This window comes from Gobio gobio (assembly GCF_949357685.1).
Source record: "Gobio gobio genome assembly, chromosome: 6".
Classification (NCBI taxonomy): Eukaryota; Metazoa; Chordata; class Actinopteri; order Cypriniformes; family Gobionidae; genus Gobio; species Gobio gobio.
This window is the reverse complement of record NC_137102.1, coordinates 48,926,463-48,943,000: the sequence shown is the minus strand read 5'-3', so window position 1 is coordinate 48,943,000 and position 16,538 is coordinate 48,926,463. Positions and strand designations below refer to the sequence as shown.

Genomic DNA, 16,538 nt, shown 5'->3' with positions numbered 1-16,538 from the left:
AAGGAAAATGATAAATGAGATGATAAATGTATAAATGAGAAACATTAAAGTTTTTGATAAACTAAAATGATCTCACTCTTTCAGCTCTTCCAAAACCTTTGGTTTGAAGTGAATCTTCACTTTCTCATTACAGCTGTGACTCCAGTCCTGTTCTGTGCACTGGTCAGTGGGTTTACTGCAGTTTCTCCTTGATAAACATGGAGGAAACCAGAATATTTAAAATAATGCAAAATACATCACCAATATGCTGTTGAATTCTTTGCAAGAAAACATTTTTAGATCTATTCTATACCAATATGGTGACTGATAAAAGCTCTGTAGATTTTTTAATTCCTATCCTCACTAAGTAGTTCAGTTGTTTTGTGGTTTTAATCTAGTTAAAATGCATCTAAACTAGACATTAGACTAAAAAAAATGCACCCTGAGCTCACATACCCTTCAATGATCACAGTGCAGTGTGGATCTGTCAGTGATTTTTGCAGTAACTCGAGTCCCTCCTTCAGCAGCAAACCATTGACTCTGACACTGCAATATCAATGTTACACAAACATCAATAAGCAAAGAATCATAATAACATGCTATTAAAATGTGTTTTGCATTGCTTTCATAGCAAAACATTGAATTACTTAAAGCTACACGGTGTGATATTTTCCCCCATCTAGCGTTGAAAAGGTATATGACATTCCGGGGAATATTAGTTTCTCTTCCTCTCAAAATCGTTTTTTAACTCCTACGGTGGCCGATTTAGTCCAAGATTAATATGGCTTCCAGTTCAACCTCGTCCACATTCGACACGGTGCCATCGAGTGTTAAAACGCGAAAGGCAAAGCTTGAATTCACGGGTATGTCCCTCTTTGGCTGATGTACTTTCAAGATGGAGGGGCAACATGGCGACCTGCATTCAAACCCATTACCGTATGTATTTTCAATGGCATATTATAAACCAGGGGTGTCCAATCCTGCTCCTGGAGGGCCACTGTCCTGCAGAGTTTAGCTCCAACCCCAATCAAAATCACCTGTACCTTGTAATCAAGGTCTTATTAGGCATATTAGAAACTTCCAGACAGGTGTTGAGGCAAGTAAGAGCTAAACTCTGCAGGACAGTGGCCCTCCAGGACCGACTTTGGACAGCCCTGTTATAAACTTACGAGAATACTTTATTACTTGAAAGAAGTAAATATGCATTAATGAGCACATATATTTTTGAAAGAACTAAGTGTTTTTAGCTAAGAACAAACTAAAAAAGTTACACAGTGTAGCTTTAACAAAAGGACATGTTCTGAAGAAAATAGCTGACAGTTATATAACAAAAAAATGAAGACTGGAGCTTCTTAAATATGATCCAAAAGTACCGTTAAATCATCATAAAAATTGGTCCATATTATTTGGCCTCTATATTGCAAGTCATCTGAAGCCATACGTTAGCTTTGTGCGTGAGGAACAGACCTAAACTAAAGCCTTCACTTAAACATCTGTACCAGGGGCCTGTACCCTGATGGTAGTTTAACAAACTCAGGGTTACAGGATTAGTTTTGAGTTGACAAAACCAAACCAATCCAATCAGGCTTTGTTGGTCCCATGATGCTGATCATCAGCTTTCTCTGTCAACTCAGGCTTTGATCCTGAGTTTAGCTGTGACATCAGTAGTGAACAGCCAATCACATGCTGTGAATCCACTGAGATTCATTTCTCTCTTTTGCAGAATATTACATGATTTTGATGATTACATGATTACAAGAATTTAAACAAATTTACATAGCAAGAAGAAAAGAGCTGTCTATGAAAGAGGACAACTTAAAGAAAAATCTTACTACGCCAATGCAAGTAAAAGTTATGAAGGTAGTTTAGTTGATATGTAGAGAGAATTGATTTTTAATGGAATTTTATAGCTTAATTTATTGATTTTAAAGCTTATTTGTATGACCTTTATATAGGCGGCTATTTATATTAATTTTAACAAAGTGTCTATTATTGATTGATTAACTAAAATGATACATGTGTAATTGATTAAGGGTATAATAATTACAAAAATTATATCTAAATCATTCAAAATTCATCGTTAAAAGCCAGACACTTTAGTCTTTTAAAACCATTTGCTATGTAGTGACCTTTAATTTGGAGTAGAAACAGGGGGAGTGACTTTATTGCATCAGAGGTGTGTCACTTTGCTCACAGCTGATTGGTTCAATTTCAGTTTGAGATCTCTTATCCAGAACATAACCTGTCCTGGTGCTAAAATCCAAACCACTTTAATGGTACCTAAAACCCTGGGTTGGCACAAACTAAGCTTAAACACATCTGGTTAGCTAGCTAAACCGGCTTCATGGTATAGGCCCCTGGCGGTAGAAAATCAATATCACAGTCCCATGCATGCGACTATGAGCGAATTTGTTGATTTTATGACCAAAAAACTGATTTTCAGGTATAAAGTAAAATTTTTCATCAAGATTATGTTTTGCCTAGCAATCATAGAATTGTATGTAAAATGATTTAACTTGCATGACCTGAAGTAGCTATTTCTCTAGTTTATTTCGATGCTTTGTATTTATGGTTACTTCAAACGTTAAAACAGTTAGCTTAAAAATAAAAAAAAACGCTTTTAGGGGTGGGGATAGTTGTAACCAGGGCTTGCCATTAACACCTGCCAACCCGCCAAATGCGGGTAGATTTCAGCTGTGGCGCACTAGCCACTTTGATGGACTGAATATAATTTCAGCCTAAAGCCAAATTAAATGCCAAGACCATTGTATCACAAAATATTACAATTCACAAAATTAAAGTAAAAAAGATGGACGACACTCCATTCACTCTCGTCCATTGTAGAAAAGTGAAGCCGTCAATGTATGGCGCTGAGATCTTGCACTGATTTGGGACCTGTGTCTGCGCAGTAGTGACCTTGAGACCTGAGTCTACACAGTAGAGAGCAGGAAGTTGAGACGCAAAATCAAAACTCCGCCCACACTCAGGCAGTATCTTTAAAAAAAAAAAAAATTATAAAATTTTCACTCACGGAGTATCTGTTAGTACAGTTTACTGAAGAACAACTCATGTCGGTGTGAAATAAACAGTTCTGGAAATGTAGCGATTAAAGCTAAAGCTCCAATCTCCTCCCGAAAATCCCGAAAAAAGTCTGTTGGTGCCTCAGTGACTGCTTCGCTCAGAGAAACTGTCAATCATGACACGACACCCCTGTTTTTATAGCATCAAATAACTAACTAAAACCACACTTATTTAAAAAAAAAAAACTAACACTTGAACTTACATCAGTGTGATTGCATTTTAGCACTTCCGATTCCCTCAATGGGTTTTTTGAATGGGATTTTGGTTAACAGGTGAAATAAGGTCTGTGGTGAACACAAGCTCAAGACACTTTCAAGTTTTATTCTAATACAAAAGTATTACCTCACTCATGATTTTTTGAAGCTGTTACGTGTCTAGAAAAAGGTGGTTGCTAACAAGTGGCTAAATGGGACTATAGAGGCTGTCGAGGAGATTAAATGCCATCACGCCAAAAAGGTAAGCTTAGTCCACTTTTACAGCCACATAATGTAAGCTTTTTTGGCCACGCTTAAAACGAGACATATCTGCTTACATTAAGACATGTAAAACCTGCAAATTAACGAGTAAGCCAAACCAGGTATTGAAACCTGCTTCTTTGAAACCAATTGCAGCCACTGGTGAACCTTTTGAACATATTATTGTCGATTGTGTAGGCCCACTTTCTTGTTCAAAGTCAGGTAACACTTATTTATTCACAGTGATGTGTTTGAACACACGTTTTCCTGCGGCATATCCACTGCGTACCATTACGTCTCGTTCTATTGTGAAAGCTTTAACCCAGTTTATACCGGTCTTTGGAATTCCAAAAATCAGGGTTCAAACCTAACTTCTCATCTTTTCCAGCAAGTGTTAAAACAGCTGCACATTAAGCATAATCAATCTACACTGTATCATGCACAAATTCAAGGCGCGTTGGAGAGATTCCATCAGTCGTTAAAGTCACTTCTCCGTGCGTACTGTGTGCAGCTGGTTAGAGATTGGGAAGAGGGTTTACCATGGATGATGTTAGCCGCACGCGAAGTAGTACAGGAAAGTATGGGTTTTAGCCCTAATGACTTGGTCTTTGGCCATAAAGTTTGTGGACTTTTGCCTGTCTTTCAGGAGTTTGGTAAAGCTCCAGAGCCTCCTAAAACCTTGGCATCATACATTTTGGGTTTCAAAAACAGACTGATTCAGGCTAGAGAACTAGCAAAAGTAAATCTCGAAAAACATCAGAAAAACATGAAGCGATTGTATGATCATACGGTTGAGCATCGAGTTTTTGAACCAGGCGATCAAGTCTTGGTGTTAAGGCCTATGGTATCTTCTCCTTTTGAAGCTAAATTTGATGGCCCATTTGTTGTACAGCGTAAACTGACTGATGACTGATTATGACGTTGCAATGCCATCGCGGAAAAAGTCAGTTAAACGGTGCCATGTAAATGTTTTAAAAACCTATTATGAAAATGAGGCTAACCTTGGGGAAAAGGTGACATCTTTTCATCCGGCACTCTCTGCTGTTTCAATCGGTGGGGGTAATGTGAGTTTAGTGGGTGAGGAAGTGGAGACCAATCTGCCTGATGATTGCGTGTTCCGTGGTCGATTTAATAATTCAGTCAATGCAGAACTTAGAATTTACTCTCCGTTATTTATCTCTTGTAAGACGCCAGGAGTTATGTGATTTGTTGTGTAGTTTTCCTATTTGGTGACACGCCATCTCGTATTAATTGGGTGGAACATGACATTGATGTGGGGGACGCGAAACCTGTTGCAGCAGAGAAACGAGAGGTGATGAGGAAGGAAATCGAGTATATGCAGGATCACAATATTGCAGTACCTTCGTACTCAGATCGAACTTCTCCATGTATTTTAGTTGGAAAGTCAGACGGTTCTATGAGGTTTTGTACAGACTTTCGTAAAGTTAATAGCTTAACGAAACCATATTGTTTTCCTTTGCCCCACGTCGAAGACTGCCTAGACCAGGTTGGGTCAGCTAAGTTCGTCAGTAAGTTTGACTTGCTGAAAGGTTACTGGCAAGTGCCTTTAACCAAGAGACCACAAGAAATCTCATCTTTTGTTACCCCATCAGGGCTATATTCTTACCAGGTCATGAGTTTTGGCCTGCGAAATGCTCCGCCGACTTTTCAACGCCTCATGAGTAATTTCGGGTCTTGAGGGTTGTGCCGTCTATTTAGACGATTTGGTTGTTTTTAGTGACAGTTGGGAGACTCACTTAAAGCGCCTTCATTCGGTGTTGAAACGTTTGTCTGATGTGCAGCTTACGGTGAACTTAGCCAAATGCGAGTTTGCGAAGGCAACCGTGACGTATCTCGGTAAGGTGGTGGGGAATGGCAAAGTGCGGCCGATTCAGGCTAAAGTGCAAGCCATTCAGAACTTTCCTTCTCCGACAACAAAGAAGGAGCTCATGAGGTTTTTAGGGTTGGTCAGATACTATCGATCGTTCTGTCGTAATTTTTCTACTGTGGTGGCACCGCTCACTGATTTGTTGAAGGGTAAGAAGAAGTTTGTTTGGTCTTCCAATTGTGAATTAGCTTTACAAAATGTCTTTGTTGTGTTCAGCGCCTGTGCTTGCGGCTCCGTGTTTTGAGAGAACTTTCACGTTGCACGTCGATGCCAGTAACGTGGGCACTGGAGGTGTTCTTCAGCAGTCTGATGTTGATGGAGTAGATCATCCCGTTAGTTTCTTTTCGAGAAAGTTTAATTCGTACCAGCGTAATTACTCTGTAGTAGAAAAAGAAGCGTTAGCCCTTGTTTGGGCCCTGCAGCATTTTTCCGTGTATTTAAATTCTAGCACACCTATTGTTATATATATGGATCATAATCCATTAACCTTTTTAAATTCTTTGCAGTGTCTGAATCAGAGGTTGGTCCGGTGGTCTCCGTTTTTGCAGTCCTTCTGCCTGGATATTCAGAAAATGTGGTAGCGGATGTGCTGTCACTCGTTCCAGATGCTGTATAATCTTCTAGATTTAATTTGCGGTTCCTTTGAAAAATGTTTAGATGTCTTTGGTCATGAATCGGGTATCGCTTATTTGACTGTTTTGTGTTTTGATGTTTCGTTATAGAGCCCTGCGCGGGACTGTTTTCTTCATCCCGCTCCCGCCCGCACCCGCCGAATTTCTGACCATTACCGCCCGCTCCCGCAACGTATGTGTTACACTCCCGCCCGCTCCCGCAATATGTATGTCCACTCCCGCCCGCACCCGCAAAACTCCGAGAATTTATTCCCGCACAATAATAGAGATGCATTGATTTTGTGTCTTCTCCCGTCCCGCAGGGGAAAAAAAACACGTATTTGTATTGATATTATTAAAGAGATTCATGGGGTTGTTTGTTTCGTTTCCCTGGCCTGCATGTAAAAAAAAAAAAAACGACAAATACATTCAAATATAATTTCGTTTTTATCAAAAACTTTGCACATAAAAATAGACTGCTTTGCAAAACAGAAAACCAGATTGAGAAACAGAAAACAGATCCCAATTCCGTCGAACGTGACCGACTGAAAGGAAACCTGAGAAAACATGCTTCAACAGAACGTAATGTGAACACAAAATAGCAAACGGACATTTAGAAACAATCCATTTCCACTCACTAAACTTCTATGTATTGTTTGTCAAAAACACCAAACAATCAACTTGACCTGCAGGGAGTGCTGAGCGTTTTTGGTGAGGTATGATAAGTAGCTATGTATTTGCCAGCTGCGCAATATGTGGATACATATAACGTTATACCGCATGACTTTGCCTACCAAAACAATTGAGAAACTTCTCCAAATGTCAGACTTTCCTTGCTTAGCTTTTGTGCTGTAAATACCTCGTTTGAGGTTCTTTTCTACATCATCTATTGACATGTCTCATGTCGTTAGGCAACCTCCCTATCCCGCCGATTCCCGCGGTGTTTTTTTAGCCGCCCATTCCCGCCCGCAGCAAAATTCAAACCGCCCGCTCCCGCGAGATTTACGTTGGGTCCCGCGGGACCCGGCGGGACTCAATCCCAATGCAGCCCTCTATTTCGTTACAGGGAACATTGTGGGAGTCCCTGTCTTATGGGGAGGGGTGTGACGACCTCTGCTGTTGGTCTTGGGTATTGCTGCTTGGTACCAGTTTCCACAAATTAGCAGTCAATCGGATACACCTGTGACCAGGGCTTCAGGCGCTCCTTTAAAAAGAGATCTCCAGCTGAGCCAAGAAGGAACTTTGGGGATTTTGGGACTTTGGTTTTGGATTTTGCTTATGTTTTGTTTGCTTTCTGCATTTATGCTTCAACATTGTATTACACTTTCAACCATGCACTTTGCCTTACACACTGATGTTACTGTAATTGTTTTCATTCTATTATTTAATGTTACCTTAATTAAGTAGTAAATAAACACCTTTTTTGAGCTTAATATTTGGCTTGTGTGTGTCCCTTGTTTTTGTTGCTTCCCTTGAGTCGGGGTCGTAACAATGATTAAAAGCAAATGCTCTTACTTGAGCTCCTGTAGACTGGTGCAGGTCTGGACAAGAGAAATGATCCCAGAAGCCCAGCTCTCATTCAGACTGAACAACTTCAGATCCAACGTCTTCAAACCCACAGAGTGAAATGAAGACAGCAGCAAACTGACATGATCCTCCAGAGCTGAAGAGCTGCACAATTGCATGTGACCAACATGTATGAATAACTGTAAAGCTACTGATGAGATATGCCAAAATTTTCTTAAAATATATATAATTGTCTTACTCTTCTGCTAGTTTTCCTGCCTTGCTGAGTGTCTGTAAGAAGAGCGTCCAGTCAGTGCTGGATATCTCTGAGTGTGAACATGTAAGACTGCTTAGGACAGCTGGAAATGATGGATGGACCCATTTCACATTTCGGGGGTTCTCAGAAGCGGAAGTCGTCATAGTTGGGTAAACTTCTATGATAGTGAATAGGACACGATAGCAAATATAATTTTTGGATTTGCATTTGTCTAAAAGAAAAGAATCTGTGATAGTGTTTCCATGACTTTCCAAAAGAGGGAAAAATAGAGCGATTACAGCAGTCTGCAGATCGAATTATGTTAAATTGACCATCACCCCCTCCGCCGTTGTATTATAACACTGCTGTGAGGTTGTTTCTATGTTATTTGTAATTTACTGCCAAGGTAATATAACACAAAGTATAGCGTTATAATTTTTTTTTATTATTATTTAAAAACTTTACTAGATTTGCGTTGTCGTTTGCGAAAATGCGTCTTCATTGTCTGTGAAAATGGTCCATTCATCTCTGAGGAGCTCAAAGACAACCTGAAACAGACAGAGACACAGAGGAACATTTGATAACAGCACCGTACACTCACTGTGAATGATATCTGTTGTGTTCCAAGATTTAAATGTTTTATTTAAGAATATATAATTATATTACAAATTATTCTTTATAAGATACATCATAGTTTATGTGCAATAGTTTCTTACAATATTTCTCCAGGGGTGACTGAGAGGTCAAGCGTCCATCTGGGACTCTCAGCACTGTATTCATCCTCTTGAACTCTACCAAGACAGAAGAAGAGATAACTTTTCAAACAATTAATTTGAATTAAGAAATGTATTTGTTGTCTAAATATTTCATATGGCTGGATTGGAAGTAGGATGTTTCCTAAAATTACTTCAGTTTTTTCAAGATTTTTGATTCACCAAGAACTTGGATCAAATCTCCAACTTCTGGAAGGCGTTTCACTGAGAACCTTGAGTCAAAAACAAAAGTCATTTAAAAATGAATTGTTTTACTGAGTAAAATATTTAAGCCATGACATAAATATGATATTGATATTGTCAAATAAGCATGTCCAAGATAAAGGAAAGGTTCTAGTTTAAACTTTTTGTGCATAGAGATCTCATCTGTCTATTCATTTTGTTTTCACATGGTTTTAAACATTTTGTCAAATTTTCTGATTTAATGACTCTAAAAATGTCAAGTAAAAAGGCAAAACATATTCTTGCTTCTTGAATACAATTGAGTATACACTTGGATATATCAATCATTAATGGAAAAACTATTTTCATTTTAAACATTTTTATTATTAATAATGTATGTTAAATATATTTACATTTCAATGCTTCCTTTGCAAATATTACAATTATTACAATTCATAAATATGAAATTTTCAAACAACTACAATCTAAACTAAACTCTCCATGTAATCAGAGGCAAAATATCTCTCATATTTTAAAGGGGTGGTAAAACACGATTTCACTTCTCTAACTTTAGCTAGTGTGTAATGTTGCTGTTTGAGCATAAACAACATCTGTAAAGTTACAACACTCAAATGTTAAAGCAAAGGGAGATATTTGCTTTTAAAGAAGTCAATTTCTAAGGACTACAGCAAACGGCCGGTAGGGACTACAGACATTCCTCCAGGGTTGCTGACATCACCAGTCCCAATATTTACATAAACCCCTCCTCCGAGAATATTAAATGGGGGGGGGGGGGGGGCATTTTGTATTGCTGTGGGGAAGAGTTGTTGTGGTATAGTTAGTAGGCTGGAGTGTTGTTGCCGCAATACCGCCGAAACGCTGTTATTTTCATCCGGATTGCAGGTCCACTTTGTTCAGCCTTCCTAGGGATGAGGGTGCGTTGCAGTGTGTTTAACATACAACATGTTATATGCATGTGTGTATGAGACAGAGGGGAACACGTCGCATTTGCAGCAGATATATGCTGCCCATCATAAATCAAAGCACGAGACAGACAGGGGTCGGAGGAGAAGACCGGAAAATGTGATATAATGGAAAATATTCGTCTGTATTTGCAATACACGAGCCACAGTTCAGCTGCGCGAGACAAACACTGCCAGTGTGAATGCACACGGACGGGCGCGCGCGGCTCCCGCTGCACATTTCACGAAGGAAAGCTTCCACCATCTTTGCGAGTTCAATGCAGGATTCGCACAACGGCTTGTCCTGAAAGATGGATTTAAAAACAGAAGCTGTTTACGGGCCACAACCTGTAAAGGCCTGTACACACCGGGACGAATATCGCACGCGCTTATCGCCAGCGTTTTTCGTGACGTTTTTCGGCGCATCTTGAGTGTTCACACCCAAGCGATTTCCACTGGCGATGCGCCGAGTGAACGTGCACATTCAGTAGATGCGCTCCCGGTACACAAGGTGGTGCTGCGGCACTTACGCTTCTGACACTCGCTTGTCACACAGAAGAAGAGGAGAGACAGTATTTACGTGCTTGCCAAAACCACAGATATATTATGTCTATGGCAAAAGCATTCACACACTTTTTGCTAACTGGCAAGCAGCATTAGCAGCCCATCTTCTTCTTTGTCTACGTACTACTTCTTCGTCGTATCAATGTGTGCTCGGCAAGACCGATTTTGTGCTTGAGCGCCACCAAGTCGTGTTTTACTGTCACTTCAGCAGCTCCAGGCACGTGAACAGCGCTGATCTCATTGGTCGGCCAGTTTTTAACGCGCCGCGTCAAAATAAAAAAACGAACCCGAGGCGTTTTTTTTTTAATGACGCTTTTACGCCTGGCGTTTTACGCGTCGGTGTGAACACTCACATTGGCGCCCATTGTTTAGTCACGAGGCGTTAAACGTCGGCGATAAACGCGCGCGAAAATCGGCCCGGTGTGAACAGGCCTTAAGTATGATTTGTTTTTCGTCTATGTGTTTTCCTGTAATAGTTCGTATTGTTAATTATACGTTGTAGCAAGGAAGTAAACAAATGACAACACTGTTTGACTCTACAAACCAGTTTGTTAAATGTTCATTCATACTTAACGTTATCCGACAAATACTTAACGTTACAAACTTTTTTTAAATCTCAACAGCGAACTTGGAATTAGTGTAAATTATTCTTTTTTTAGAGCTTTAATGTATTTTTTATCTATATGCTTGTTTATCTACAGGCATGCTAAACATGGTTCTGTGTTTGATTTGGCTACTATAGTAAAGCCAATGTTTAGTGTTAATTTTTTGGTTAATAGTTCTTGCGACAGATATTTGGCTACAATCGTTCTAAAAATACAAAAGTAACAGTGCCATTCAATAGCGATCACTATAGCTCCGCAGTCTTTACTCTTGAGGACTGAACTAGTTCTGCTCGATCATCTTCACTAAAATGTTCTGGGTCCGATTCGGGCTCAAATTGGTATGGTTTTATAGACGCCATTGTTTCTAATACTACCAAAGCAGTCTACCGGTAAAGGTTAGGGGCGTGACATTTCCGACAAACATGCACTAGGCGGTTAGCGAATCACAACACACTGGGCCAGCTAACCAATCTGAGCCCATTGCGTATTTTTGAGGGACCGGCTTCATAGAACCCGGAAACCATCAGACCGTTTTTACAAGGAGGGACAGAGCAGTGTAGAATAAAGGTAAAATGTATGAAAAATAATGCAATTTTTTAAAAACGAAGCATGAACACGTTACAATGCACCCCACAAACACAATCAAGCCTTCGAAAGAATGTGTTTTACCACCCCTTTAAGAAATGAGGGTCTTTGAGGGTTCTCTCTGTTATATAATTTTCTGTTTTATTATTATTATTATTATTATGTCACTGACATTAAAGTAATTTAGGTTAAAATATTCGGCATTTGTATTTTAAGAAGTTTTAATCAATAAATCATTAAGTTTTGATCTACAAGTATTTATCCATGCATCACACTGACCTCAGTGTCTCACACATGCATAGTGCCGGCCGAAGAATCTTGAGTTGATCAGCTGTTAAATCACAGTACATGAGGTTCAGTTCTCTGATGTGTGGACAGCACTGAAGACAGTACAACAGCACCCAACAGTCTGTGCTCCTCAGGGAAATGTTAGACAGATTCATGGATACCCAATCTGCCAAAGCTCTCCTCATGAACACCTCATCATGGAGCTCATACATACAGCGTAGAGCAAACAGTTCACATCCATGCTTTTTTTTCATTGCAAAGATCCTATCCTGCAGGTTTTTCTTCAGTTTCATGGTGTGAGGAACAGTCCACTTGATCTTTTCAAAGAGTGAGCTGCTCACCTTCTCATTAAAGAGACCACAGAGAAACATCATGACTGAAGGGATGGGATTTGATCTTCTTTCTGGAGATGGTCTGTCGATTATACCCTGATATTTCAGCGAGTTCAACAGTGCACTGACTTTTCCCAAGGACTCTTTATCATCCAGTAAAACATAATAAAGACCTGTGAAGAACTCCTGAAAGCTTGGATGCATAAACCTGAACACTGGCTCCTGTCTGTTTTTTCTTTCATCTTTACACAAGAACAGACTAGTAGCAGGATCTAAGCCAGTCGCAGTCACACTCTTCTCTACAAGAAGACCTTGTCGCTTCCTCACCCATTCCTCTGCTAGCTGACCCAGACTCCTCAAGATGGTGAGGACAGACTGACTCTGGTCATGATGCTCCAGTAGAGTGGACACAAAGTGCACATATATGGAGGTGTTTGTTTTTAGTTCTGCCATCACATGATCATCATACGTAAAGTGCTTCTTCAGACAAAAACAGACCATCCAACACAGCAAAGGCACAGAGCAGGCAGTCAGGAGGCCTTCATTTGCGTTCACACTCTCGTATATTTTACTGAAGAGTTGCTCATTCTGAAAGATCTTGTGGAAGTACTCCTGCACCCCTCTCTCAGAGAAGCCCACAATCTCAGTGAAACGCTGTGGTCTCTTGAGGAGATTCATCACTGAATCATCAGTTATAGATCTTGTGGTGACAAGCATGAATGATTTAGGCAGCAAGACTCCCCTCAACAGGTTCCTTAGAGTGTCCATAGGTGGCGCTCTCTTGAATAGATTAGGGTGACGTAACATGAAATGAATGGGTGGATGAGATACAAACTCATCCATTCCATCAATGAGGAAGAGGACTTTCTTTGGTGTTAACTGTAGTATCTTTGAGATCTGATCTGATGTTAAACTACAACTCCAGCTCAAGAGATCAATCAAGCTCATCTCCTCGGAAATACACTTCAGCTCTTCACACTTCAACAGAAAAACTGCACAAAAGTTTTCAGAGTAAAGTTCTCCAGATGCCCAGTCCAACATGATCTTCTGTAACATGAAGGATTTACCTCTTCCAGAATCTCCACTGAGAATCACAGTTTTTGGTGTGTTTCCATCACTGTCGGGACTGAACAGCTGGTCTATTCTGACGCTGTGATACTTGTCATATGATAACAGCTGATATGAAGCATCCACAGACCTCACATGTTCACGATAGTATTTCTCATTCTGCTCTATATTCCTCTGAATGATCACAGGTTTAGTGTAACGGGCGGCCAGTTCCACATGCTCATTAGATGGAAGATTGTACTCAGTCACAAACTTGCATCTGTCAATGACTGAAGCTTTATACTGTAGAATCATGTCACTCAAATCTACAAAAAAAAATGATTTTAATGGTTTAAAAACACCCACAGAACAGTAACAAACAGTTGAATTGCTAGTGTTTCAAAAGATGTTTCAAATAAATAGTTTTACTTTCAATCAAAACCCTTTCACATTTTCCATACTTCAATAAACAGCACAACCATTTTCAACTAAGAATAATAAGACATAATAAGTGCCAAGTGATTTCTGAAGGATCATATAACACTGAAGACTAGAGTAATAGCTACTAAAAATGGAGCTTTGCCATTACATAAACGAAAAATAGGCCTGTGTGTGTGTGTGTGTGTTATTGTCCAGGTATTGTCACCTCTGACCATGGTGTCAATACCTGGAACTTACATATGGTTAAAGTCTGACGGCGATGGGGAGTCTGGCAACGGGAGCAGGTACGAATAGACTGGGAGCTCCTAGTCAGCGGCACAGGGTATTTGGTATAGCCCTATTTGGCATAGCCCTATTTAAGGACCGCACTGCTCACCCCAATTGGGGAAGGGTATGAAAAGGTGGCCTAAAAATTGCCCATTCAATTGCTTACCTGGATAGGTTACTGCGCCTATCGGGTTATTCCACTACTGCGGTCGAAAAAAGGAAAATAAGAAACAATACAATATAAAACTGGCAACATGGAATGTAAGGACTCTCCTGGACTCGTATGGCATCTCTGACAGACCTCACCGGAGAACAGCCCTGATCGCTGCTGAGTTGAGCCGCTACAACATCGACATTGCTGCCCTGAGTGAGACCAGGCTCCTGGATGAAGGCTGTCTAACAGAGGAAGGGACGGGCTACACCTTTTTCTGGTTTAAAGGTTTCCCCCCAGGTGGACAACATCTTTATGGAGTAGGACTGGCCATCAAAAACACCCTTGTACCAAGTCTTACAGAAAAACCTGTTAGTGAAAGGCTAATGACCCTCCGTATCCCCCTGGCAAAAAAGCGTTATGTCACACTTCTCAGTGCCTATGCACCAACTTTGCCATCTGAGAATGAGGCCAAGGAATGACTTTATCAGGCACTGGATGAAGCTCTTTGCTGGATCCCTAAGAGTGACAAGATCCTCTTGCTTGGGGATTTCAACGCTAGGGTGGGACAGAACAACATTATATGGAGTGGAGTACAAGGTAGGCATGGCATTGGCAGGGTGAATGCAAATGGCATGAGGCTACTTACTCTTTGCCCTGAGCATAACCTTACCATAACCAACACCATCTTCCAGCAGAAGGCAAAGTATAAGCCCTCGTGGATGGACCATCACTCTAAACATTGGCACAAGATTGACTTCATCATTGTGAGGTGTAGTAACATCAAGGATGTTCTCATCACTCGTGCCATGAGAGGTGCAGAGTGCTGGACCGACCATTGTATGATTGTGGCCAAGCTCCATATGAAAGTGTGCTCCCCCTTGTGGCTGCAAAAGCCCAACAAAAAGAGGCTAAATTGTAACTGCTTGGGAGACATAGAAGCAAGAAGAGCAGGAACCACCAAGACTGGTTTGACGATAACTCAGACACCATCCACAACTTGCTTAAGGATATGCACAAAGCACACGGGGCAACTTTAGACAACTCTTCATCCACCAAGACCAGGCAGCATTGGCAGGCAACTCAGAGGAAAGTGCAAAAGGAAATACGGGCCATACTGAATGAGTGTTGGACTGAAAAGGCATATCAAATCCAGTACTTTGCAGATAAAAAGGACATGCATCATTTTTATAATGCTTTCAAAATATACGGTCCAACAAATCACTGCGTCACTTCCCTGAAAACAGCAGATGGTCTAACACTTCTGAAGGATCAGAATAGTATCCTGTTGAGGTGGGCATTTTGACACCCTGCTTAATCAGGACTTCCTGCCATCCACGACCTCAGTCTACCCCCAACCTTCCAGGAGGTTCTATCAGCTGTCTGTTCCCTTAAGAACAACAAGTCCCCTGGCACTGATAATATCCCTGCTGAGCTACTGAAGAAGGGGGGGTACATATGTATTGCCACCCTCTACCAGTACAAGGCCTGGACTGATGAGAACATCCCTCAGCAATGGAGAGATGCAAACATTGTTGTCATCTATAAGAACAAGGATGACAAGGATATCTGCGGAAATAGTAGGGGCATATCAATCCTTTCTGTTGGTGGTAAGGTCCTGGCCAAGGTGCTGCTGCCTGAATCGCTGTGTGGATTTAGGAAGAATAGGAGCACGATCTACCTGATCTTCAAAGCCCGGCAGCTTCAGGAAAAATGCCGGGAGCAACATCTGGCCTTTGTTGATCTCTCGAAAGTGTTCAACACTGTGCAGAGAGAGCTTTTATGGGATGTTCTCCTCAGGTTTGGCTGTCCCAAAAAATTTGTTAACATCCTCCGCCAGTTCCATGATGGGATGACTGCTCGGGTGACCATAGGCGGACAAGAGTCCGAGCCCTTCCTTGTAAGCACATGGGCTTCTCCACAACGAGATTGAAAACAGCAGCGGTGTGGCAGTGGACTTCAGATTAGATGGCAACCTCTTTAAAGGGCACCTATTATGCAAAATTCACTTTTATAAGGTGTTTGAACATAAATGTGTTGGCAGTGTGTGAACACAACCACCCTATAATGGTAAAAATCCACCCACCCTTTTTTTTAATCCCCATACATCATAAGCAGTGTCTCAGAACCAGCCATTTCCAGATTCCTGCAGTGTGACGTCGCACTGCAGAGGCCCCGCCCACACGTGTTGATGGACACTGACATACTAGCACAGACCCCTCCCCTCAGAGAGTTGTAGCTGAGCTGTTCACAGTCTGCCATGTTTATCTCCTCGCCAGAGAATTAACAGCAGCATTCAAGTAAGAAATGTGTTCTTATTAAAGCTACTAAAGTTCAGTCAGTCAAGAGCAGTGAGTGAATTTCTTCTGTTGTTTGATATAGAACTAGTCTAGTTTAATAAACTACTCACGGATGTGCTGACATCCAGCTCTGTGCGCATGCGGCAGGAGCATGTGTGTGTGTTTAAGTTGAGAGCGATAAGGCTTTAAAACGCATGCAGATGATAAAATTTCATGATGATGAAGAACTGCAATGTCACATGAACGTGTCTGAGATAGAGATGATCATTAAAACAGATATCATGT

At 40.9% G+C, this 16,538-nt stretch overlaps 1 protein-coding gene across 5 annotated transcripts in view; it reads right to left on the bottom strand.

The window, feature by feature from the left end:
- LOC307127619 (uncharacterized protein) overlaps positions 1-16,538 on the bottom strand; it is a 92,655-nt gene that overhangs the window by 1,578 nt on the left and 74,539 nt on the right. For all 5 annotated transcript variants that reach the window (XM_079818965.1, XM_079818966.1, XM_079818964.1 and 2 more), the window contains 8 exons: positions 11,707-13,420; positions 8,684-8,761; positions 8,493-8,567; positions 8,242-8,324; positions 7,780-7,954; positions 7,530-7,685; positions 436-525; positions 77-187 (listed from right to left, as the gene is read on the bottom strand). In XM_079818965.1, the coding sequence (XP_079675091.1) occupies positions 77-187; positions 436-525; positions 7,530-7,685; positions 7,780-7,954; positions 8,242-8,324; positions 8,493-8,567; positions 8,684-8,761; positions 11,707-13,420 (2,482 nt within the window). The remainder of the gene's footprint in view (positions 1-76; positions 188-435; positions 526-7,529; positions 7,686-7,779; positions 7,955-8,241; positions 8,325-8,492; positions 8,568-8,683; positions 8,762-11,706; positions 13,421-16,538) is intronic.